The following is a 27,028-nucleotide window of genomic DNA, read 5'->3' as shown; positions in this document are numbered from 1 at the left end:
TATTTTATTAAGGTCATGCCTGTTCAATTTGTATTCTGCTGTTACCCAGGCAAAACTGTTACCCAGTTCTCCTCTCCCCTACAAGTCTCCTGTGCCTCTTATATCTGTTTTTTCTGGTGAGTTCTCATTTTCCCCAGTGGAGTCTGGCATGTGGGATGTGCCAGCCAGTTCATGGGATGCCAAACATTTTCATTCTCATCGTGTTGTCATTGCTGTCAAAACACAAAGCTGGTGAAAAAGGAAGAGAAGCTTTTCAGTGCCTCAGTGCAGCTTTTCTCCCCAGCACTTTCCTTTAGGCTCACTCATGTATTTAGGATGGTTCCTGCTCTATCCTGGAGCACCAGAGGCCAGCCTGCAGTCACCAGCACGTGTAGATTTGCCAGGCTGCTGTTGATTCTCCAAGTTTTGTGGTTATTTCCTGATAGTTTGATTACTTGACTTCACTGAGATAAAAATACAAACATGGCCAAGGGTAAAAGCCATATAAACATTCCCATTTGCTCTTAAAAAACAATTTTTTCAGTCATTTTGGGTTTGGAGTTCAGAATGTTATTTAAATGTTAATCACTTGAAGCTGTGCTTGGGCATATAATTCAATTATGGGACCATCTTAATTATGCAGATGGTGCTTATGAGCAGCTGATACAATTACAGAGCCAATTCAGTGCACATTCATTTCAAGGGCTTAGCTGAAACACGTTATTATTTCAATGTGTGTGGACAAATCCACTTTTTCAGGAAATGGGCTCATGGAATTGTAATAGTGCTCTGCTCAGCTCATTGTTTCAATGGTGTGCTAACCACAAGGCTTTTAACCATTCTCCCTATTCTGTGGTGGTCCAAGGCTTGGGAGAGATTTCTTCAGGTTTTTTACGTATCCAGAGGGATGAAAATGGAGATTTGAGTTAATAATCCATCATCCCTCTGGGTAGCAGGCAGTTTTATTTCTACTTGAATATTTAACCTCCCTTTGAATTGTGCCCCACATCTGGAGGCCGTGTGTAAATCTCATCCAATCAAGCTGATAGCAAAATAGGAGAATTAGTGGAATTTACTTTCACCATGAATTGGTGCAAAAAAATAGTATGTAATTCCTGCTAAAATAGAGCTCCATTATAAATGTTGTTCCTTTTTATGTAAGTCCAGTAAAGGAACCCTTAATATGTTTTATGGCCTGGTTCAGTGTTCAAGGAAGATTCTGCTTCCTGGAATATGTTTTTCTCATCTCCCTTTGTGTCAGTTTAAAAATCCTCTTAAAACCACTTTTAATTCCATGTGAGGCCTGCCTTGTATACCTAATTAAAAGTTAGATGTCGTTAGTGGAGCTGGGATAACAAAGAAAGATTAAGTAAAGAGCTGATATTTATAGAGGGGAATATTCATAGCAGATATTTTAAAATAACTGAGAGTTTTGAAAGGAATATGAACCTTAATGATTCTGGCCAAAAGTCATCATCTAACTCACAGTAAGTAGGAGGAAAAAATTTTTAGGGATGATGTATTCTGCTTCCTCAGTTTTTTACTTCTCCCCTGTTTCTCACTGATTCTGAGCAGAAATAAGTCATTAATGTATCTCACCATCCACCTCATATGGCTACCCCTGTATTTCTGTTGAGCAGACTATCTGTGATATACAGAATACATGTTGTCACCTAAGAAAAGCTCTTTAGGACCTGAATTCCCACTTCTAAACAGTCTGCAGAAGTATTTTTCTCTTCCAAATTACTCAAATGCTTAAAGGAGAGTGTGTGCCTCTGTATTTGTGGCTGTAGAGAGGATCAGTTGCTCTCATTTTCAGTGTTTGGCTCTAAATAAATATCACAGATTATATCACCATGAACATAATCATCAAAAATTCGTGCCAGGAACGCTCATCACATTGTAAATTCTATTTTCCATGGGGTTTATTCATGTTTTGTTGAAACTAATGGGAGAATGAATCTGGAATCACTGCATTTGCAGGTCAGTTTTGCTCAGAGGGTTTTTTCAGTGGGATGGATCAGTAGTGTAGACTTTGCGCCTGATCTTTGCACAGGAGGGAACATCATCTGCCCAGAGTAGCTCTGCTGTGCACTTCTGAGGCATCCCAAGAAAACCTACTGGTTACCCACATGTAGAAATACAATTGTGTTTCAGTTGTAAATTCTGTTATTTTTGAGATTGTTTTCAATTTTGCCTTATGCCTTGTTGCAAGTACTGCTTGCAACATAAGCCATTACTATAATACTGGAGGAAAAAGTCAGCATCTAGCAAAATAAATTGAAGTTCACACTTGTTCTCAGTTTTGTTCCTGGGTAGCTCAGGTGCCATGGGACAGAACAGCCAAACCAAGCTGATGTGCATTTCCTAAAATTGGGGTGGGACCAGTGCAAAAGGACAGGGGGTAGAAACCAAAGGATTTGTGATGCCTGAGAGCATGTCTAGGATATTGTTCAAAATTCAGTACCTGGTTCTGCCTCCTATTACCTTCTTAAGCCATTTTTAGGTAATATACTCTACAAGCTGGAAAGAGAAATGCATGTGTGAGATCCAAGAGGAGGAAGATTGCTTTGGTTTGGGCACACAAATGGCTGTAACAAGCAAGCAGGAAGAGTTGGCATTTGCTGTTGTAGTGAAGAAGGAGGAGCTGTTCCTGTAACCCAATGGGAAAATTACCCTTTTACTTTTGGGGGAGCCAACAGAAGTGTGGATTAGGTGTCATGGAAATACAGATTCCAGAGAGGTCATACTAGTGCTGCTTATGATTTCATAAAATTGTTTTAGCTATTAGTTCATGCAAAAATGTAACCTCATTTATCCATCATTGCCTTCTATGGGATTTTGTCTTAACTAATGTCAAACTTAATTTTCCCAACATACAAAGGAGGAAATTTGGGTAAATTGATACTGACTTTCCTGTAAGCTGGGAAGGGGAGCTCTCCTTTGGAGCCCTCTTATTCCAAAGCATTCCTGTTCTCCTGGAGCTCTCCATGCTGCCCAAGTCTGCTTCATCTCCTGTAACTTTTGGCTGCAGCAAGGAGGCTCTGCCAAAACAAAAAAACAGCAGAGAACTGTAATGAATGTGTGATGTTCCAAAGGTTTCAGGAAAGTAAAGGCAGAGGAAGCATCTTCAGAATTACTTTTTGGAGAGCAGAAAAGAAAAGCATCACATGCAGCTAGCAAGCTTGTATTTCTTCCTGAGTTGCTGCCCTCTTGTCTTTAGTGGTGTCTGTGCAGTTTGTTGAGAATAGAAGCTCCCTGTGCTGTTAGAGGTGTCTTTAAAAAGATGCATTTTCTTGCTGAGGAATAGAGGATGTATTTTCCCTTTTGCCTATAAACATACTTGTGTTCTGGTTTCGTATTAGTGTGCTGCCTCACAGAGTCACAATGTTATAATATTTAGTACTTAAATTCATTGACAAGGGAAGAATTTTTTGCTCAAGAGAGCTGAGTTAACAACATATGCTGTTTGTAATTTACCATTTTTCTCAGGCTGGGTGTAGTCAAAAGATGTGGATTTTGGCTTTGCTACGAAGAATAGGTAATTTCCTGCCTATTTCCTTTCTAAGTGCAAGATACCAGCTATGCAGATGACAGTGACAAATTAAGTGCTCTTGTGTTTGATTGTCTCAGCAGGAGATGCAGCTTGTTGTTGGGTTTGTATACACTTATTACATGGGGCAGAACTCTGGATGGATAATCTAAGAAAACTTGCACAAGTACTGTCCAAGATTTTCTTGCTGAACTGAGTAGTTCCACCAGTTGGTTTCTGTGTAGTTGTAAAATATGTTTTTTAAAAACAGTATTTAAATTGTTTTTGTGCTGCTTTTCCACTTTTCCACTGGTGTGACTGGAATTCATAGAATTGCTGGACAGTAGAGGCTGGAAGGGACCTTGAATGATCACTTGAGAGTAGTCTAAAGAACCCTTGCTTCAAGCAGAGCCATGTTATCAGGTCAGAGCAGGTTACTCATGGCTTTATTTAGTGTCACTTTGAAAACCTCCAAGGGACTGAGGACACAGTTCCTGTGGCAGCCTGGGCCCCTGCCTGGCTGTCCTTGGGTGTGAACTGACTTTCCATTCAGTAAATTTTAGCCCTTACAATTCCCTCTTTTTGTCTCCGAGGAAAAACATCTTTTTACTCTTCCATTATAAAATTAACCCTGCACTCCTTATCAAAAGATTTCAAACTCACAGAATTTCAGTTAGACTTAAGACAGCTGCTGGTAGAGAAAATAGAAAAATAAGGGTTCTTCTCATTGTGGGCTGTGTGTGCATGGAACATCAAGGTGAGGAGTAATTTTTATTCTTGTGTATATTAAGCTGAAGGCTTTCTTAAATATTTGTGTAGAATTTTGAGTAAATTGGGAGAGGACTAGGCATACAGCCCCGCCCAACCCCAGCTTTTAGCACTGTTATATGTCTGTATATTCTTCAGCTATGAGGGCACTCATGTCCATTGTGAGTTTTTCAACTTTAAATATAACAGGCAAATTAAGCCTTTACATGTGGTTTAGCTTTAGTGACTAGGTTAATTTTTTTTTAAATTTAACCACAAAGTCCAATCTATCTATATTTGACTATTACAAGATTAACGAATTCTAAACCTTTTCTGTGTTTGCAGGCTTCTCAATGCCAACAAGATCAACTGCCTGAGGGTGAACACGTTCCAAGGTCTGCATAATCTCAAACTGTTATCTCTTTATGACAACAAACTGCAGACCATCAGCAAGGGGCTCTTTGCACCTCTGCGATCGATCCAGACGCTGTGAGTACGCAGGCATATCATAAATGACAGCTCTTCCCTTCCCACCAAAGGTGTTGCCTGCCTTTGCATCTGACATTAAGACAATTTGGAGGAGCCCCTCCTCCCCTCACTGAGAGAAAAGGAGCAAGAAAATGAAGTGTTGAATCAGTTCAGGGAGGGCAGGATCGGCACAGCCTGCCCTTAGTGACAGAAATGTCAGAACTGTGTGAAGCTCAGGCTGTTTGTTGGGTGATAATGTGTGCATTTGACTCTGGATAAGATCTGAACAGCAAATTCTGTTAGGATCGTTGCCTAACAGTTTTTAATGAGCCAATGAGTTGGCATCTCTCTTGCCTGAGTCTGAGTCCTGCTGTGCAGTTCATGACTTCTGTAACCACATTTCGGCTGACATTCCACTTAAGAGGAATGATGTGTTGTATTATTTGATCCATTAAGAAAATCCACTAAACATTTTTGAATTTTGAGGCAGTGGAAGAGGCATCAGAAGCAAAAATATAGAAATGATTCAGTATTTTATAGAAGGTCTCATCCTAAAGCTGTGAGTAATAAGATAATAATGTAAATAGTACTCCCTCAAAGCTGGAGTTGGCAGCCTGATATTGCAATATTAAAATATGCATGGGTATGTGTCTATACATATATATATATATATGTGTGTGTGTGTGCATACTGCAGTATCTATGTACACACGTGCTATAGTACTGCAATTTTTGCATGCAAATGCACATTTATATATTTCAATATGGGGAATGCATTGGCTGAATTAGTCATATGTCTTAAATCACATAGTACACAGTACTAATGAACTGACAGGAATGCAGTGCAGCAGAGTTTCTGCCACGTCCTCAGGCAGTCACAAACATAACCTGAATTTCCAAGATATTTGGCCAGTGTGTATTGCTGCAAACCATTAAGGCATTGGAATAACCATGTACAACAACCCCCAGTTCTGCCCCCCCAGTTCTACCAGGCATTCTGCTGCTGCAGCTTCTTGTGTATGTACACACATCAACTGAGGCCACAGGGAGGGCTCTCTTACAGAGGTATGTAAGGTTTGTCAGGTTAAACAACAGATTTTTTTGATGTTTATAGCCCTTAGGTGTATTTCCCATAGGTGTCTATAGGGTTTTGCTGGTGTATGAATATTTCCCATTGGTTTGCATAGGGTTTTGCTGGTTTTCCTGGTGGCCCTTGCTTAGAATGGACTTGTCACTTCACACCAAGGCACTTTTTCAGGAAAAATGTAGATTCATTCTTCCACTTTAATATTCCAAGTGGTTGGCATCTTCTGTGTTTTTTCTAGAGCTGCAAAACCAAACCCAAATTCTTTTTTATGTGATTCTTTGTTCTTTGGACCTTTCCTACAGCAGGAATGGTTCTACTGCAATAGGAATCTTGAGTTTCTTCAGGCCCCTTATGCTGTGTGTGCTCTCCCTTCGCAGTCCTGGACAGCCATTGCCCTGTTCTATTTTACACTTATTTTGTTCAGCAACAGTTCATAAATATAACTGCAAACAGAGAAGAAGTTTCTACAAGTAGGAAACAGTAACAGAGTGAGAGAGTTCTTGTGAGGCTATAACTTTATACCTCTGTCCAAACCAAATTGAAACATCTGTCTTTTCTTAACCTGTCTTTGCAGTTATTGGAGAGCTGAGTCCTACTCCCTTAGAGGTCAGAAGGACTGATGCAAGTTAGCTGAACTGAGATTAGAAGCTGGCTCTGGGAAAGACCTGACAAACTCTGCTGACAGAGTGCTCAGCTTTGTCAAGCAAACTAGAACAGCAGCAGAAAAACACTGTTTCCCTCTAAGATGCTCCAGCAGATTTCTGTTACCAAAGTCTAAATGCCCAGTTAAAATCAATGGTATATTACCTATTTCCAATTTCATAGGAAACAAGTTGAGCAAATTTTGGTGAAGGATAGAGTGCAGTTGTACCTTACCTAAACATTTAAATTAAAACCTTTTGCTTCGGGAAAAGCTGCATATAAAGGAAGTACTATTACACGTGATAAGCATGTGCAAATATTAATTTCACTCTTCCAAAAAAATTCTGCCTTTGCCCAAAGATCCCATGTGCTTTACTACTTCACATTTTGAGTTTGCTGATAACATTTCTTTTAAACCAGGAAACAAAATGATTTTCAGGTAAGGTGCATGTCTCTCAAAAGGCAGCATGTCAAGCTCCCAGGGGAATCGGTGGGACTTGGGAGACAGGGGCAGGTCTGTGTCCTTTAAAGGGGGTTTTCTCTCCCGGCTGTTGTTTCCTCAGAGAGAGGACTCGCTGCAGGCGCAATGAGCTGCGAATGGGATTGCTCACAGAATTCTCCCGTTCCCTGCTCCCTGTGCCTTCCGCCGGGCCTGGGCTGGGGCTTTTTTTCGGGCGCCGATTCAATTACTCCACTCCTCAGGTTGGCGAAAAAAACAATGATGGAGCACGGTGTCACGGGTCACTCCTGATTAAACATGCCATCCTTCTCGCAGACATTTAGCTCAGAACCCATTTGTGTGCGACTGCCATCTGAAGTGGCTGGCTGATTACCTGCAGGATAATCCGATCGAGACGAGCGGCGCTCGCTGCAGCAATCCCCGTCGCCTTGCCAACAAACGCATCAGCCAGATCAAGAGCAAGAAGTTCCGCTGCTCAGGTAATTCGTTTATCCAGCCTCTGCTGCGCTCTCCGTTCAGGGAAAAGCAGCTCCAGAGAGCCCGCTAATCGAATCTGCGGGACAGTGTTTGCTGTAATGGATATTAGGGAGCAGCTTTGGAAATTAAATTTGGGGAAATTCGGTTAGTTCGACAGAAAGCCAATTACCTTATGGATTAAAAAAAAAAAAAAAAAAAAAAAAAAAAAAAAAAAGAGAGAGAGAAAAAAAAAGAAAAAAAAGGCAGTCTCTAGCTGTCTTCTCTTAAAAACAAAGAAAAGAAAAAAAGATAAAACTCGTGATGTTTAATCATAAAAACTTGTTAAATTATGTAATATTTAAGGAAAAGAATGAGAATATATGTGAATCCATGTAGGAAATGTTGTATTTTGACAGGATTGTCATTTGCATTCAAGCAGAGCTCTTATTGAGCTAATGAGAGCAGAGCTCAAGTTTAGTTCCCCCACCTAAAAAGCTGATAACAGTAAGAGATTTTCCTACAACTGGCAATGGACATTTCTGATCTGGGCTGGGAGTGAAGCTGGGGATGAGGGAATGGCATCAGCTGGCATCAATTCATGTGCTCTCATACATTCATTTTCCTTACATCCATAAGTAACAAACACTAACTCCAGTCAAATTGCCTCCAAAGTTGGTAAGATTTTTGGTTTCAGCAAGCTTTGATTTAAAAAGTGCATAATAATTCTGGCAAAGGTTTGGTGTTGTGAATGAGACAGAAAAATGTTTCCACCTGAAATTAACCTCCGAAGTAACATAAACAGCTTTTTCTTAATCTTATCTCTTCTTTATTTATGGTTCAGCTGTCAGTAAAAGAATCACCACATGAATGCCTTACACAGCTCAACTAAGCAGATGACTGCTTCTTCATGTATTTCTCCTATTGTTTATATTGGTTATATCTATTTTGGATTACTGCCGTTTTTGTGTTCTGCAAAGACAAGCAGGTTTCAGTAAGCAAATCTATTAGTGTGTACTGAGGAGAAAAATGACTGTTATTGATAGAGTACCTTGTGGTGTTTTCTATGAAAATTACTATGATTTTTCTCTTTTTCCTCTGCAAAGAACCATGATTAATTGTGTTCCTGGTGGTAAAAGATGAATGGCTGTAGATGGGGATGCAGCATGAAGCTGAGTGGCAGCAGCCCAAAACAAGCCGTTGTGCTTTGTGCGTCTCTGCGAGCGACACGCCGAGCTAAACCTTCCCTTCATGGGGAAAAGAAAACAAAGATAACTTCATTTGCAGTCTGCTTTTCTTGGGCAGGCTTGTTAAGGTCTTCAATCCCTGACTCAAGCCACAAAATTTATAATCAGGCCTGAAATGATGACATACTTTATCTAGATTTTTGGATTGTGTCCATCATAATAATAATGTAATTAGCCAGTAATATTCATATTTAAAGAAACTGGAAATGAAAATGCATAAATATAGTTTAGAAAGGAAAGCACCCTGCAGAAACAGATCTGTATAAACCTGTACCCAATTTGCCATTGTTATTCTCTTCTGCTTTTATTAATGGGCTAGAGGAATTAATGTTATGTGTGTGCATGCATGCTTAGAACAAAGGTACAGGCAGTTGGAGAAGGCAAACACCATCTGACACCATTTAGGGGAGGTCATAAGAAGATTTACAGTGCAGAACTCAGTACCTGGTGATGCTGAGAATAATATCTTGTGTGAGTTTTTATCCTGGGGGTTCTTTCCTTGAGGCATTAGGCTGTTTTTCCTGGGTCTCCAGCTCTACATCTATATCAAAACCACATGAAAAAGGCATAAACCTGACTTATGAAGGAGAAGAGCAGGGATTGAACAGCTTCAGAACAAAGATTTCAGCTGGATGAAAACTAATGCTGCTCAAAAGCTTAATAGAGAAGAGATTCTTGCCTGTAGAGTTTCCAGATGGTGATGAGATACATTGAACTTGACTCGCTGTCTGCTCACATGAGACAGGGAACGTCTAATGGTTTAGAAAATCTTAGTTTGCAAGTCAGTCCAGGGAATAGATATCCTTGGCACCTGTTATACTTAACTTGTCCCTTTGAATCATGGCTGCTTCAGGCTTGGCATTTAGCAGGAATTTTCCATATTTTCAGTTTGAGGAATATGCTTCATCCCAGAGTCTAACACAGCACGTCTCTGTGCAGAAATGTCCATGAGGTATGAATCTTCATTTAGAGCATTGGGCAGGGCTTTGTGTCATCCAGGGATGACACAATCCCACTGGGATGGCAAGGCTTAGTAACTTGTCAGTGTCCTCACTGTCTTTGGCATTCTCTCTCCCTCTCTAGTTTTTACATCTTCTGCTCAGTGTATGAGAAAACAATTTTCATTTTAAATTTTTCTGTAAACGTGCATCTCTTTCCCAAAGGGTTCTTCTTTTCAGGATCCTGGTATTTTAATGTAGCTTGTGTAATACATTTAGTACATGTCAATGGTCAGAACATTGTGTTTTGAGAGGAAAACACAGGGAATGTGAGAGGTTGGTTATGGAAGAAATGTGAGGGATTTTATCCTCACAGAATCTTTGACCTTTGAGAAGAGATGGGGATATACAGAAAGTGTGAGCTGTGGGAACAGAGGTACTCAGGCAGTGCCAGGATCACACCCAGGAGCAGTTAAGCCTAGATGAGCTTAATACTTTGGCATCAAGGGAAGGACAGTTTTAAAGTCATAAAATTCTGAGGTTGTCCTGAAGTGATCTCTGTGTCTTCCACATTCCTTTTGACAAGGGCACATAGTGATAGGACAAGGGGGAATGGTTTTAACTGTAAGATGGTTGGTTTAGATTAGGTACTGGGGAGAAATTCTTCCCTGGGAGGGTGGGCAGGCCCTAGCCCAGAGAAGCTGTTGTTGCCCCTGGATCCCTGGAAGTGTCCAAGGCCAGGTTGGATGGAGCTTGAAACACCCTGAGACAGTGGAAGATGCTCCTATCTATGGCAGGGGAGTGGGACTGGATGATCTTTAAGGTCCCTTCCTTCCCAAACCATTCCATGGTTCTGTGATCATAAAGGGGACTATGAGAAAGGACCTGTTATGAGAAAAAAATGTGACTGTTCAGTAAATTAAGGGAAGAAAGGGAAGTGCTTTTTCTCCAAGGATAGGAGAGAGGAGTGGTTAGCAGGAATGGGGAAGAGAAGCTGAGATGTTTGAAGTTTCATCAGTCTGAAGTGGCAGAGGAGCATCAAGAAGGTAATGTCAAGAGGACACAGAAGCAGATGGGCTAAATAGAACTGTATTTGATAATTAAATGAAACTCTGAAGACAGATCTACAAAACTTCATTCTGCACACTGTTTCCTTCACTTTTCATCCCCCCATCCTGTTAGATAGCATCTAGCCAGAAGTACTTACCTTCTTTTTTTCAGTTGATCAGTTTTTTCAATTGAGGCACTTTTCCCAGATGCTATTTCCTCCCAGAACCTAATGACTCGAGCTTTTACTGATAACAATGGAGCAAGATCTGCAAAGGTTATGAGTGGCCATAGAGAGGAGCTTCTGTGCAACAGGTAGATAATGTACATAATTCTTTTTAAAAGGAGAATTGGAAGCATTATAGCATGAAATGAAGGAACAGCAGGGAACAGGACATATTTTTGCCCAGGGCTGTGAGACAGGCAAAGCTTTTGAATATACCATCAAATATGTTTAAACTTCAGATTGCAATAGATAGTCTTGTGATTTTTTTGCTTTCTATTTGATGCAGTGCACCACAATAATAACAAATCTCCTCCTTGCCCAACTCTCTCCCTACAGCTATACAATCTGAGACTAAAAAATCTGAGATGTTTTCTTGAAAGAGAAACCAGAAGGACAGGCTGTGATTAATTCTCTCTTCTGTTTAGAAAAGGGAAATACTGTCATTTTCAGTAGCAACAGTGAAATTCTGGTGATGATTTTCTTTTTGGCTACATCTGCCCTCTCTGACCACCTAGGGATCCAATGGTGCTTGGCAGCCTTAGGTCAGCGGAGGCTCCCATTCTTAACATGAATAAGAGGAAAAAAGATCAACACAAATATCCTGCCCAGGAGCATTTGATTAAGTTCACTACAGATCAGTTTTGTTTTCTAAAGCAACACTGGGCTTTAGGAGTAAGGGAAATGAATCTATGAGCAGATTGTGTTGTCTCTGTGGTAGCTTATTGTCACTTCAAGACTTGGCAGGTTCCTTGATTGCTGTGTGACACTGTGTATGAAATAGCTTTTGGAAAGATTTGCCCTTGCATTCAGCTGTATATCTATTTCTCCCTGTGATATGTTTGCATTTTTCAGTATATTGTGCATTTCAAAAGCAATGAAAGTTCCACCTGCTGTACTGACACAAACTATCTCTGATAATGATCAAAGCAATGTGTTTCTACAAACATCACATCACAAAAGCTCTTTATCTTCTAATTCTTAGGAATAAGACTTTTATAAAGAAGATTGCTATTTGAGATACTCTGAAGTGAGCCTGTCTTATTGCTTCCCCCTGCATACATTGTGTCTAACTGCCTTTAATTAGTTACTTCAGTTCCAGACAGTGCTGTACAATCAGAAGGACAGGGGAGAACAGGAGGAGGAAAATGAACCATCTGCCAGCATTATTCTCTCCTTTTTGGACACCACTTCTTGTTAACTCAACCCAAAGCAAAGTCAGCCTTTGTGGTACATTTGGGTCCAAAAATGGCGTATCTAGGGCTAATGTAATTTCTCTCATGTTATCCCCAATTAGATAGCAATGTAGCTGCTTTTTGTTCATTCATAATTTTCAAGGCACTTGATAAAACCTTTTCTCACTAACTGCAGCTTTTCTCCTAATTATTTATATGTCCTTTCCAGTCTCTGTCTTCATACACACTCACCTGCCTCAGGTTACCTGTCTGCTTTGGAACAGACTTGCTTTTTCATGTAATCACCTGAAATTTCCTTCTCTCTTCTCTGCATTGTTGAACCTTTAGAATCACAGAACTGCCATGGATGGAGTTCTGCACATCAGGGCTTCAGTCCCCTCCCTGTGGCAGTTCACACATTTTGTGTCCCTTGGACTGCTCTGGTTATCCCCTTCTCTGCTCCTGGTGATGTGTAAGCACTATTTAAGATTTTTGAGCTCTCAAACTGAAAGCTGCAGTGCATTGCTATTCCTCAACCAGTGTTTAAAACTCATGGAAGGTAGGTGAATTTAACCCAGATCTTACATAATTTATTTGATTGAAACACTCTCCAGTTGTTCCCATAATTTGTCAATCACTCTGATGACAACTTTGCAAATTCCTTTCATTTTTAATAAACAAATAGTCATTTGTAGACCATGGGCTCACATTCCTGCCCTTAATATTTTCTGTTTGGTGGAAAGCACAGGTATCCACCTGTTCCTGTCTGCCTTGTTGCTGTGCTACAGGGACATTTTTTGGGGATGTGGTGATCCTGCCCATGGTGTGTGGGGCTCCAGCAGCTCCTGAGCAAACCTCTGGGTTTGTCCTGGGTGCTCCAGACCTGCTCATGTTAGTGGGAAATCTCATCTGAGGCCAAGCTGCAGCACTTTTATCACTACAGATTTGCCTTGCTGTTGAGGGAAAGGGATAGGAAACACCTGCTATGATTTGAGAAACTGCATTCACATTTCTGTCTGTGGTTTATTTGGTTTGGATTGGTTTGGTTTGGTTTGGTTTGGGGTTTTTTGTACATTTTGGTTTTATTCAGTTAAATTCTGTGCCGTTGTACTCCTTTTTTCCCCCAAAAGATACAAAGACTCAGCAGCACTACCTTCAGAAACCCTCTGAATATACCCAAGCTGAAAACATGTTTGTGGTGTGTAAGAATTATTCTTATCTGAATGGAAGGTTGTTTAACACCAATAAATCACCTGCAGATTAAATCCTACACTGGGTTTGTAATTATGAATATTAATTTTTCATGGTACACTGAAACTGAAAATATTTGGGCTTTTGTTTGCATGAATTCTTCCTGAAGCTGAAGTCATTAGAGAACACAATACAATTGCTATGACTAATAGTAATGGAGCTGTGTTCCCTTGTACTGTGAAAGTGTTGCTGTTGTTAAATTAATTTGACTGTACTGGTTACTGAGTATAGCCCTCCCTTTTCTGCTCATCTCTGATAGCAGTTCAGATCTTTATGTTAAAATTTGTGTCAGTTACTCTGAGCCTTCACTAGCCTGTGAAGAACATGATGGTGAAGGGCTCTGGCTCTGCAGTGGAAGGAAAGAATGGAAACCATTTCATTCAAGGATGCATAAGCTTAACATAAAACAGGTGGGTCTGTTTGGCAGAGAGTTTGGCTCTTAATAAGAAAGTAAATTGATGTGTTTCAGTCAGAAAGTTTGTTTTAGGCTCTGCCTCATTTTATTTTTGATTGAAGCAGTCCAAAAAAGCAAAATATCTGAACAGCTTTGTTACCCACCAACATCCTTATCTGCAATTATAGTAGAGGCACTGGGAAGAGGGAGGATGACTCCTGAGTCACAGATGCATCCCTATCACTTGAGCATCCAAATATCCCAGTTATCCCAGATTCCCCATGTAGGCAGAGTGCAGGGCTGTGTACATTCCTCCCTTGAGATTGGAGTTGTCCTCTTAATTAACTGTGTCAGAAAGCTGAGTGATTAATTTGCTCTTTTGACCTCAGACCTTATGATGGGACAAAGTTTGGTCTCTCCTCTGATGTTGCCATTCCATGGGTTGAGGTTAAGCTGAGCAACACCAGAGGTGCTAAGGCAGCACTTTTTGTGTGTGTAGTGACCACTTGAATGGGATACAGAAAATAACTGGGGAGGTGCTGGCATGAAGAGAGCTCCTCAGCTAAAACCAGTGCAAGGATGTTGGTGCTGCAATTGGACAATAAATTTTTCATCTGGCTATCTTGAGGCTGCAGCAGTTCTGAGGTGCTGCAGCCTGATGGGACTATTAAAAATAGGTGTTCAGATTTGTATACAAATTCTTTACAAACTGCAGGTTCAGTAACCCATTAACATAATGTGGATTACAAGAAGTGAATGAACACCAAGAGCAAACCATACAATGCTGTTTGTGTGTAAGGGAGGGGTTTTCATGGAAGCTGGCAAATAGCTGGAGATCTATTTCATTTTTCAGCTTCTTTTTTGCAAACATTTATGCAGGACAGTCTTATGTACATCCAAAGGCTTATGGAATTTTCTTAAATGTAATTTATGAAACAGTGTACTTTCCTAGTATTTCTGCTCTCATGTATTCTAGGGACATAAATTAGGATTTTGACAGATTTCTTTGTGTGCTGGTACCTCTCGTTCATTGCAGTTGGCGATTAGTTTAGGCAGTTATTGTAAGTGGTGTTTAATTAGTGCAGCAAAGGAAAGAGACTTGTTCAAATATTCTCATGGGGTTTCTCAGGAAGGTGTTCACAGAGCTCAGACTGCATTTGTGTCTAGTAGGACTGAAATTACTGAGTTTATTATAGATATCCCACTTAATACTGTAAATCAGTATATAATATAAAAGTCTTTGGAAGATATGAACTGTTACCTGTCATTGTTTAACAGAGTACTGTGGATTAATTTGTTTGAAGAGCCCAGAAGAATTTCTGATTTATTAAAGCAGTGTAGGAATAAGGATATAAAATTCTACATCCTTCACTGGAGCCATACAAAATTATTGGCAGGAATGCTAGTTACAGATATAATTTCTAAGTAAATGAGGTGTGGATTCCAGGGTTAGGCATACTTTGAATTAATCAGGTGAGAAAATTAATGTGGTTTTGTGCCACATTGCATGAGTCACAAAAGAAAATTAATAATCTAATGTTTTTATCCATTAAGACTCTTGCTAGTTTGCAGGTTGTGGAGGTTGAAGATTTGTGTTAGGTTGCCCTAAAAAACTGCTTCAGTTTATTTCTTAGATTGCAAAGATAGACAATTCCTTTACTTTCATTGCTGAACCAAACCCACAGTGTGGGATGGCTAAGTTAACACTGTGCTTATTTCCTGAAGTTCCTAAGTAACTCAGTGTTGGCTTTTCTGCATAACAGTGCTGGGTCACAGCAGAATGGTGAAGCACAGACCCCTGCTGTATTATCTGTCATCTCTGCTCAAGCACTTGCCTTGTTCTCCATGTAGGTAATGAATAATCTGCTTGGTGCTGACTTTGTTCTTTGGGCACTGCAAACCCCTTACTGAGGAAAGTGATTTGTATTTAAAAGCACAAGCACTAACCTTCACTGAAGTCCAGCAAAACACTGTGAGGAGTTGCAGAGGACAGCCACTTCCTCTCTCATCTGGGAATCCTGCAAGAACATTTCAGATGTGACTTTCAAAATCATTGTCCACTGGCACAACTCTGCAGACAGTGGAGTCAGCGAGAGCTTTATTCCAGTGGGAGCAGTCAAGCCTGAACTGAATGCCCTGCTTTATATGTCAAAGTTGCAGGAATGAGTCACAAGAACAAAGCTGTTTGAAATAGTTCAGGATGTTGGAAATAGAGAATGCACAGCTTCCATCAGCTAATGATGTACAAAACCCAACAAATATGCTCAGAAACAGAATCACAAAATGCTGTATATGTCTGTGGTAGCATGTGTGTGCTACTCTACTGGAAAGAGCAGAGGAAACAAACAAAAAAAGAAGATAAGAAAAGCAATGGCAATTACAGATTGGCAGTGTAAGTGCCAGCAGCATGAAGGGCCTCTGGGAGCTGAAATCAGGCTCAAAGGGCACTCAGGGAGTGTTTAAGGGCAGAGCTCAGCCATCAGCTCCAAATCTGCTGTTATTAACATGGGCTGCGGTATTTCTAAGGTTGCATTTAAATAAGTGGAGCAAACCTAAATGGCATTTTTACTGAAAGGAGACACCAGGGGAGAGTAAGTAGTAAAAAGCAGCGTAGATTGGGCATTCACTGTGTGGTGGGAGCTGCAGATGCTCCCTGGAAGGAGCAGTGAGAGCTCCTCTGGAAGTGTTTTCTCTGTGTCAGCTCTGTCTCTGAACTCGCCCGGGCTCTGTTCGTGTTCACTAACCCCAATTGTGCTCCAGGGTGTTCCTGCAGTAGCATAAAGGATGACCTCTTGTATCCAGCACCTTTTTGCATGGGTGGAGTGGAGAGCAGCTCTCCGTGAACCTTCAGCTTGTGCTTCTCCATGCTGCTTCCTCTCAACGCTCCTCTCTCTCTGGCGCTGCCTAACTCTGACTCTGGCTGTCCATGGGGTTTTCCTTTGTGCTTGATCTAACCATGTGGTAGAACAATACAAATGGAACATGGTTCTGTCAAGCACCATGGAAGGCTGCATACTCCCTGCAGCATGGCATGCCTGGATACTTCTGCCGGGGCAGAAGCATCGAAAGGTGAGGATTCCCTTTCCCTTTCCGCACGTGGAACAGATGAAGTGTTGCTAACCAGGCTCCAGGCACTGCCAGGGAGCCACTGTGATGTTTGCACAGATTTTCCACAGGGCTTGCATGCAGAATAACCATTTCTAAGTAATTAATCTGTTCAACTGCTCTCACAAAGGAGTCAGGCATTCTGATGGTTGATAATATTCAAGGGTGATTCCAGTCATAACCACAGAGATGAAAAATCACTTTTGTCTCCTAACCTTGCACATAATGTAAGCTGCATTATCTGTCTGTTTGAGCTGTCCAGTGAATTCTTCCACTTGATATACACTTTGGATCCATTTCTGCAACAAGACACCTGCTACTCAATGTAACTGTGGACCTGCTCTTAATGTGCTGGCATTGCATTGTGAACAAATATAATGGAAAAAAGACTTTAGAAGAGTTTGCAAAGTGTTGTGTTTCATCTCTTGAAAATGACATGGTTAACATGGCCTGTATGGAAACACCACTATCCAATAATTCCATAGGGTAAAGCTGAGTCAGCAAATCCAAATGGGCCATTTTAGCTTTGACAGCTTAGGTAAGATCTTCAAAATACTTCTACCTAACCCCCCCTACACAGAGATAATGATACCTATTCATAAAGGACTTCGTGGAGCTCATACAGAAGTTTTCCTATACTGATATATTGCCTTGTTGTGCAAATTTGTCACATATCTGTTGTGGAGCAGTCAGAAGAAGGACATCTAGGATTCTTAGATTTTCTCCACAGTTACTGATAAAAATTAACACTAGAAATGTGGAATTAGGACCAAAAAATGCACTTCTTTTTTATGCCCTGAGAGAATTATGATTTCATGGTTCTGTGAAGAACTTCTGAGATTCCTGGGTTTTTCATTCAAGTTTTAGACCAGCTGATCTCAATGGTCACATTTTTGGTGCCAAATGTGAGGCAGCTGCATCATTTTCTAGAATAAATGTATCAGGTCACTTTTCAAGCCCTGTTGAGACAGCCTGATTTGTAGCAGAACAATCTTAACAATCTTCCAGAATGCCTTTTAAGTCCTTTGGGCAAAACTAAGTTTTAAAAACTGGAATCAGGTTTTCTAAGCAATGCTTTAAAAGAAGAGTAGAATGAAAAGGTGTTTCTCTCTGTCACCTAATTCTCCACGTGGTTATCAGAGAGGCACATAGAATGTTTGAGTACATGGAAATGAGATGTTTCTATATCTCAGTCCTGCTGTCCTTTAGAATGCCATGGTGTATTTGTTTTATGATAATAAGAAATCACAGTACCTGATAGTGGTGTCACTTTGGTTGTGAAATAAAAATGTTATCAGAGTAACTAACAAATCAAATAACCACAGCTGCCCTCAGTTACACACAGGCCTTGCTGTTGCCTTGGCTACTTGTTTTACAGCAAACTTTAATTCTTATTAATTTGGGGAATTGCTAGAGACTAGAGAGCAGAGGTCATGCATCTCTTCTCTGTGGCTTTCCACGGGTGATTTTATAGTGTGCAAGAAGTATTCCCTGCCTGTGGTGGTGAACTGTGCTTCCTGAGTCCTGTTGTGTTCTCTCAGAGCCCTGCAGTCAGGAGGAATGGATATATGTGCTTAAACAGTTCTGCAAGCAGATGGCTGAATTTCACATTGCTATCCCAGATGGGAATATCTTAATAGAGCAGCCACCTGTCCAAGTGATCTCAAGACTCAGGTCAAATAGTAAATTTTGTCTGGTGTTTGGCAGGTGATTCCTGCTGTCTCTCAGGCTAAGACATGACTGAGCACTTGCTGAGCACATACAGGCTGTTGATTACTTTTGACTCACTGATTACCTGAGTAACTCTTATTTAAACTCAAAATGAAGAAGGAAAAAAAAAAAAAAAAAAAAAAAAAAAAAAAAAAGAGAAAGAGAAGAGAAAGAAAGAACAAAAAACCCAAGAAGTATGAAGGTGATGTTTGCTCCCTTCCTCCTCTGCTGAGCTGAGAGGCCTTTCTTTCCCCTGTCTCAGGGGTGGTAGCTGTGCACAGATGTGATCAGGAGAGTGGGTGCCAACTATATTTACCCTATGTAACTTCATCTTGTTTTTGAGTATTTTTTTTGACAAGAACTTCTACTAGGAAACTTATAAGTGCGTCTTCAAGGGTTAAGCTGGGGATTCCCAAAACTCTTTCTGATCACCAATTGTTGGTGAGTTATTCAATGTGTACTGTGATTGTAGCAGTTTTAATAAACTCTGGTTCTGATAACTGTTTGTCTTTGGTATTGTTTCCAAGGAATCGTAAACAACCAAACATTCTGAGTACCAAGCTTGGAATGCCTAGGACTGGGAATCAAATGTTAGATTTTTGTAAAAGGATGAGAATTTAAAAGGTAGTGGTGTTGGGAAAATCTTAGACTGTATTTTTATAATGCTTTAAAATGCCCGGTGGTCCTAATACTTTAAGTGCTGTGTAGTCAGGGAAGTTGCACTTTAGATGTATAATTTATAAGGAGTACAAAAACCAGCAAAGTATTTAACACCAGTATAGTAGTAAGGTACAAATCTGAATGTCAATGTTCTCATATTCCATCTTGGAATTACAAAACTAAACCAAAGTGTGTCTGTGGGATCAAAGTGTTGAATTGCCTGTAGAATTGTTTTCACTGCATCACCCTGTGGAGATAATGTGTAACATAAACCCTGTGGAGATAATGTGTAACATAAATTAAAAATAATAGTGGATTTAGGAAACATCTTTTTTCTTTCAGAATATAGTACATGGTCATAAAATGGGCAGTGGTGTATTTATCAGTCTGGGAAGGGGAAGCAGGTGATCAATGTTGTCAAGTCTCTATAAACAAATTTCAGCTTAAGTTTTTGTTGATGTTTTTGGGTTCTTCAAACATTTGTTCAGCTCCTCTCTCTGAGAAAGCCTTGTAATTGACTTTTAAAAATTTGGAAAACTTGAAAAGTGTTTCTTGGTAATTTCAATCCCTGAGCCTTGCACAGGGTTCCTGCAATGGGTCTGGTGCTTCCATTATGAAATATGAAGTGGGTAGGCAGGAATTGCATGGTGGGGGTTTGGCAGCACTTTGCTTTCATACACATTTATTATTCCTCCTGGTTCCTTGAAGCACTGAGATCGAGTTTCCAACCTGCTGCTATTAAACAAGAACAACCAAACCTGAAAAGGACAGATTAGTTCACTGAGCCTAATTGGAAAAGCATTTCATTAGAATGGGTCAAAAACCCAGTCAAAGAGGTCTGGCAATCACAATGTAATGGTACATCAGGGAGTGCTTCTCACTAAGTATGCTCTACCCATTCCTTAATTAAAATGAAAATGATTTAAACTGCTATTACTTTCCTTTGCTGTTTGTTTAACATAGTTAATAAAGATATCTAATTGTTGGAAAGTTGACAAGGTTGTCTAATAAAAGATTGCTCTAAAAACCAGCTCTAATAGCTGAGGCCTGAACATTTGGGACTTTCAAATGATATCTTTAAAAGTTTTTTGTCATTTGAATTCTGTCATGAGATGCCTTTTCCTTGTTGCTGAACTAAATTCCAAATGGGAAAAAAGTGACTTTGCTGGAAAATATCTTAACAGGTAAGCTTGTTAGACAAGGAATTAGTCTGTTAAGGGGAGAGTGAAAAGCCAGGGACAGGTCTTGGGAGCAGTTTTTAAAATTGCTGAGCACAAGTCCTTGGCAAGTATTAAAACTGTGTGCGGGAGCTGGGGGATGACAGGAGGCAATGCTGAGGATGGATTCCATGACACCTCTGGTTGCTGCAATTATCAACAACTGTTTGCTGGAATATGTTTTCCTTTTATTGCAGGGTCAGAGGATTACAGAAGTAAATTCACTGGGAAGTGTTTCATGGACCTCGTGTGTCCCGAGAAGTGCCGCTGCGAGGGGACGATCGTGGACTGCTCGAACCAAAAGCTCACGCGGCTGCCCACGCACCTCCCCGAGTACACCACTGACCTGTGAGTGTGCCTCTGCCCACAGGGCTCAGCTGGCCATGCCAGCTTTCCTGGCTTTTAAAAGCTTTAAAAGACACTCACATAGTTAAAGGCACCTCCTACTTTCATCCCGGTGTGAAAATGAGAAAGTTAATTTTACTTCAGAGTTGCACCACAACTCTCATTTCCTCAGCATTTGTGCCAGCTGTGGGGGTGAGAAAGGAGCCAGGGCCCCCTGCACCAGCCATGTGTCCTCCTCCAATGCTGGCCACTTCCAAGCTGTGTCCTTCCTGTCCAGTCTACCCTGGAGTCCTCTGCCTCTGCACCTGGTCATTTTTATTTAGCAAATGATTTTAACTATTTGAGTGAATCTGTGATCAGGAGCTCGTCCCATTTCTGCATTGCCTGCTACTTGGATGGAACAGGTCTTATTAAACTAATATAACTTCAAGAAATTTGAGTATGAGAAAACATTTTTATTGCTTATCAACTGAAGATTCTGGTTCTTTTCTTGCATTAACAGCCCCTTCAAACAGAATTTTCTTTTTTGAGTTAGTGTTGTATTTATTGTACTTATTCTATTTAAAACCTCATAAAAATTATTGAACTGAGTCAAGAAAAAATACAGTGAAGATTCTACATGGACACAATGAAGCTATGGGCAATCAGAGAAAGAATTTTACATCCCAAGCCTGCCAAGACAGTGGCCTTCACATTCATTTTGAAGATCAGCAGACTTTTATAGGAAAGGGCCTGAAATCAGAGCTTTTCTGGTTACATGGACCACGTCTCCAATTGTGTGTCCCATGTAGCAGAATGCACCACAGAGGTTCAACCAGGCAAACGAGGTTTGTGTGCAATAGATCAGGTCAATAATTCCTTATCCCATGCACTGGAAGATGAAGGGCTCTGACACTGCCCTTTGGCATTACACTCTTTAAGGCATCCTAAGCTTTTCCTACAGATAGTCCTCTATGTCCCTTTCCCTGCAAAGCTCAACTCTTTCACCTGTAGGAGTCTGGGGGAGATGGCAAAGAGTGCCTTGCTTAACAAAGGTCATGGTTCTCTGTGTGGTAGCCCTGAATATCACAGAGATACATTTACAGACAATGCAGATTAATGAAAAACATTAAATATCTCTTTGTTTGTTCCTCTCAGGCGTCTAAATGACAATGATATTTCTGTTTTGGAAGCTGTTGGACTCTTCAAGAAATTGCCCAACCTCAGGAAAATGTAAGTCTGAGTTGCTTGTTAGAATACATGCAGCCTTGGATTGGAAAGAAGGAGGAAGGGATGAGTTTTTTATAGTTTAGCCCTGCAGTAATAGAAATCACTTTTTTAATGTGAGTTTAACGAAACTGAAATAGTTCCCTGTTGGATGGTTAGGCACAGTTAAACCATACTGACAGATGAAGATCCCTAGGCTGATGTTTCAGTGGGTTTTTAAGGCTACATTTCTTAGTCTTTCACTCAAAAAGACTGACAGGAATTCTGTCCCAGAGTTTATTCCAATGTATGCTTATTGATAGAGATGATTATGACATTCAGCATTTTGGTCTTGTCTCTCAAATGTATTGTGTGCCTCCAGCTGTGGTGTGGTTGTTTCAAATAGTCAAAGGAAAATAGTATTACAAGATATAGACTATGGCAGCTTCTGGTGATCATTATTGGTTTAGAGAGGAGAATAAATTAGCAAGCATATAGATCAGTTGTTCAAATATAGCTGTGTGAATCTCCTGGCAGTCCTGGCATAGTGCATTGTATATATTTAATAAGAGCAGAATTTTGGGAAGAGAATAATATGTCAGGTACCTGCTGATAGTCTTGAAAATGGATCCTTCTGAAGTTATTTAAAGTATTAACCCTATAGACCCATTGCTAATGTCTCATTAACTGTTTGCTTTTAGTAAGGCTTTATTGTTTGGATCAAACCAATTTAAGAAACCCAACCAAACCAGGCAATTTGTTCTGCATTTGTTTCTCGTGGTTTGTGCCATCTGGAGCTTTCTGGCCATTTGAATCCATGTGAGATCTCAGGGACTTTGGAGGCAACTGTGGTGGGATTCTTTTTATTTCTGCAAGAGTTTCAGGCTCTGCAGGCTTGGGGTGGGATGGTATTTGTGTAAGTCAGACCATCAGACTTGGGGAACTAATCACAAACATTTGCCTCATGTTTTATGAATGATCAATAATTTGTAGCTACAGTGCACTCAGAAAATGATGTTGACATTGTTAAGTGCTCTGTTCCCTGTGTAAGTAGATAGTAAACAGGAATGAAAAATGCATGCTATATAAGTGTACAGACAAACTGGAAAGCATCTGTCCTCATCAAACCTTCAGGATTTATGGTTTGAAAATTGGAATAATTTGTTTTTATTTAAAACTTCTGCATGGAAGTGCAGTGCTGTCCTTCCTGCCCACATCGATCACTGAGAGGGAGGGATGCCTCGACAGGAGCTGTATTTGGGCATAAATCCAGCATGAAGCCATTGTGAGAGTATTTTTAAGAGTTTGTTTCCTGTGAAACAAAAGATTCTTTTATCTGTCCTTGATAGCTGCTGAGATCAGAGGTGTGCAAGAGCAGGTCAAACTCATAGCAAAAAGAAGCTGCACCCCACAAAGTATCTCTTGCTGGGTTTTAGTGGCAGCCTCCAAGCAGAGGCTCTTTGGGAAATCTTTGTAGCTGAGCTCTTTTCTTTTGTTCTGCCTGATGTTCTAAAGAAGTTTCTCCATTTTAATTAAAGGCATTTTCTGAAAATGGTGTTTTTTCATATAAGCAGACCAACATTTCAACCACAACTTTACTCAGTGGCCTGATCTTTAAAAAGCCACATTAGACTTCTTTTCCTGTTTCTTCCATTTTGTGAAAAGAAGGAATTACCAGGAAGAAAAAAGCAAACAAATACCCCTTTCCTTCCAAGTTAACTAGACCAAATCCTTCTGCTAATGGAAGGCCCTTCTCCACCATGCAAGAAGGGAAATGTGGGGGAATGCCACAGGTGGGATTGCTGCTGCTCATGGTCCCAAAGCAGCAGCTCTCTGTGACAGGAATGTCAGGCACAGGATCTGCACTGGGGCTCACTGCTACTGTTAGATCACAGGGGAAGAACATTGATCAAATCCCCATTTTCTGGTGTCTATAAGGGACAAGAAACCCAACTATTATTTGGTTGACTCTGTCTCATCATATATTCCTTGTCTACTTAAGTGTTAAAGGCAAACAGCAAGTGGAGAAATCTGTCTGGAAATTGAATTGCTTCCTAGGCAGGGCATTAACCTAAATATTATAATTTTTTTTTCTTTATTTTTTCTCTTAAATGCTCTTTTTTCCCAAAATGAATCTTAGTATTTGTAATATGCATATCTGAAGGGTATTTGAATGCTTGCCCTCTGGTTGTCTTTCACTTGAGTTAAGGACTAGTGCTAGATCCATGCCAAGGAACTTTGCAAAGAATCTTAATTTCAGAGAACCATAGTTCCACTGTGGCTGGTAAAGCTCCAGAAGAATTCCAGAGAAACAAAATGATGGGGAAAAAAATGAGAAGTGTCTGACCACCTTTGCAATAGATGGTAGAACCAACCCCACCTCTGATATGTAATTAGCTCTTGTGCTGTATTTTGTCTGTAAATAGTCCTCCTAAGCTGAACCTTACTGTATGATGTGTCAGCCTAGGATTTAATACATTTTAATGCAAAACAAAATTGAATTCTTGATATAGAAATGTAAAGGTCAGAGGTACATAACGCAATGTGATGCAACATTTTACTTAGTAATTAAATTGCTACAATTACCCTGCTGGTTTTTAAAAGGTTAACATATCTGCATGTGCCTATTAAAAAAAATAATTAACTTCAACAATTAACTGCAAAATCCCATATACATAATGCTACTTTCATAATCTGAATTTTAATGATCTTTATGTTTAATGCTTTTTATAGTAGAATAAAAAGATTGGTGCAGATTCTTCTAGACAAGTCTAATCCAGTCCAGAAGTAATCTACTGGGTTGTTCAGTGACCTCTGTTTTGCTTTCATTGTGTTCTTTCCACATTGCCTTACCTGATCTTGCAAGTGTAGAGGGAAAGCTGAAGTCTCTGAAGACTGAAATCCCACCCACTGACTTCAGGCTCCAAGGACTGTGTTGCTGATATTTTACAGTGGTTAGCAAAGAGCACTTTGAATGTGCCTGAAGTGCAGGAGAAATGAAAAGATGCATTTCTGAGCTCTTGAAGAGTAGGAGCAGCTCCAGGGCTTGGACTTTTGGGGGAATGCTATGCCCAGGATACAGAAAGTCTCCAGGACCTGCCGCCCTCCAGCCATGGGAGCTGGAAGCTTCTGCCATTCACAGGGAATTATGTTTCCAGGGAAAGATCTTCTCACTCAACATGTCAGGGTGTCAGATAGGGGGAGGGGAGACATGAGACATCATCAGTCACAGAGGTGAGGTTCTGACTTTTGTGGAAGGGAGCAGTTCTTTTCTTGCAGCAACTACCAAATTCAGCATGAAGCAAATGCTGGGACCCCACCAGTTGTCAATACCTCAAGTTGTTAATTAGGAAAAAAACCTTTGAGTGCCTGGGGACTCCATGGCAGTGGGAGCCTGGAGGGGTCTCCTGGCCATGACAGGCTCAATGTCCAAACCCCCCTGGTGTCTGACTCAGAGGGAGCACAGAGATACCCTTGCTTGCTGAAATGGGATGCTGACCCACAGGCAGAGGCTGCAGCTCCAGATGCCATCTCTAGAGCTTGCCCACTCTCCTGTGCTTACAGGAAATCAGTGACCATTCCCACTGAGGTCCCAGCAGCTGTTTCTGCAGGGAAAAAAAAATCAGCAATGAGCTCACATTCAAAATAAAAAGGTGAACTGCCATACTTCATGCACTGCTGGGGAGAAAGGGGACTGACCTCTTCTCTTCAGAACAAGAGTAATTAAAAATATTTACCTCAAAACCTGAAAGGGTCATCTAACAGTTCATTCAGTTAAATCTTGCCAAAGTTACAAAGTGAACATATAACATGGTCTTTATTATAAGAAATGTCAGGCTGTCTTGCCAATAGCTGGTACTGCCAACCCACCTCCAGCATGTAATTGCCTTTGGAGGCTTAATTTGGCTGTAAGTATTTCTGCTAGATTGAACTGTATGGAGTGTCAGACCAGGATTTGAACATTTTACATGTAAATAAAATTGAATCATGATAAAGTTTGCAGACTAGAAGTCAGTTTCAAAACCAGAATATCAAGTTTCTTGGGGAGGCAGAAGCAGTTTGTGCCCTTGGAAACAGCTGGTACCTGTTGTTCCTTCCCCTAAGCATGAATTTTGCCATGGCAAATGAGATTGCAGTCATCTGTTATACAGAAGCAGAGTCTGTTTTTTGGAGTGTGCTGTGCTTCCTGGTGTTTGGGCTCATTGTGTTTTTTACAGCAAGGCCATCAGTCTGCTCTGCTGGATCAGTATAGGAGTGTCACTGGGTACAATTCACCCTGTCTGTAGTATTTCAGACTTTCAGTGCCATGCAGCTCCTGAAAACAGCTCACACCATCAAACCCAGCCAGACTATTGGTAAAGGCTGTAAAACTCTCTCAGCATCCTCCAGAGGAGTGCAGCAGCACTGGGCTTTTCCTCCTCACATGTGTTTAAATATTCCAAACACATCCCCAGCAGACAGAAATATTCTAGGGAAACCCCACTCAGAACAGGCTGTTTTTATGATAAAACTGCAGGGCTGGATGTGAGACCAAGCAGATCCCTTGTGCTTGGGCTGGGCTCAGGGGTTTTCCAGATGGAAAGGTGTGTCAGTAACTCAGCAATAGGGAGCTGAAATCCTGACATTGACCCAGCAGGTACAACAGGGTGAATGCTTCTTAAGCTGAATAGAATCCAGCTTGCTCTGTGTTGAAGTTATGTGATCAACAGAAATAATAATATCACAAACTTCAGCTGTCAAATAAATTAAATGTTACTGAAAGGTGAGCTGTGTGAACAATGCCACCTTGATAGCTTCTTGATATCTTCATTTCCTATTCACAGCCCCCCATAAAGCAGACCCAGGCTTTCTGAAAATTTATTTTGACCTCTTGCTCAAAATAAAAGCCTGGAAATAGGATCAAATGCTATCATGAGGGTAAATCAGGAAGTCCTTATGGAATAAGCCTTCAGGAGTTACCAGGCTGAGTCAGGCTTGGCTCCCATTTGAGTCCTGCCAGAGGGCATAGGAATCTCAAAACTCAGTCTCTTTTCAACTGTCTTCCAGTATTTCAAGAAGAATTCCTGGTAGAAGCTCAATGTTGCAAGAGGGTGGGGCTTTTGTGTAGTGGGAGCTTGCTGTAAATTGTCAGCAGGCTTTTTCTGATAAAAAAATTCCTTGTCAA

At 40.6% G+C, this 27,028-nt stretch overlaps 1 protein-coding gene across 5 annotated transcripts in view; it reads left to right on the top strand.

Annotated features, from left to right (window-relative positions):
* Window positions 1-27,028, top strand: part of SLIT3 (slit guidance ligand 3) — a 463,958-nt gene that overhangs the window by 333,094 nt on the left and 103,836 nt on the right. For all 5 annotated transcript variants that reach the window (XM_079319922.1, XM_079319923.1, XM_079319921.1 and 2 more), the window contains 4 exons: window positions 4,604-4,747; window positions 7,230-7,393; window positions 20,532-20,682; window positions 21,817-21,891. In XM_079319922.1, the coding sequence (XP_079176048.1) occupies window positions 4,604-4,747; window positions 7,230-7,393; window positions 20,532-20,682; window positions 21,817-21,891 (534 nt within the window). The remainder of the gene's footprint in view (window positions 1-4,603; window positions 4,748-7,229; window positions 7,394-20,531; window positions 20,683-21,816; window positions 21,892-27,028) is intronic.

The sequence above is a fragment of the Erithacus rubecula genome (genome assembly GCF_903797595.1).
Source record: "Erithacus rubecula genome assembly, chromosome: 16".
Classification (NCBI taxonomy): Eukaryota; Metazoa; Chordata; class Aves; order Passeriformes; family Muscicapidae; genus Erithacus; species Erithacus rubecula.
The sequence above is the reverse complement of the archived record's forward strand: the minus strand, read 5'-3'. Positions and strand labels throughout refer to the sequence as shown.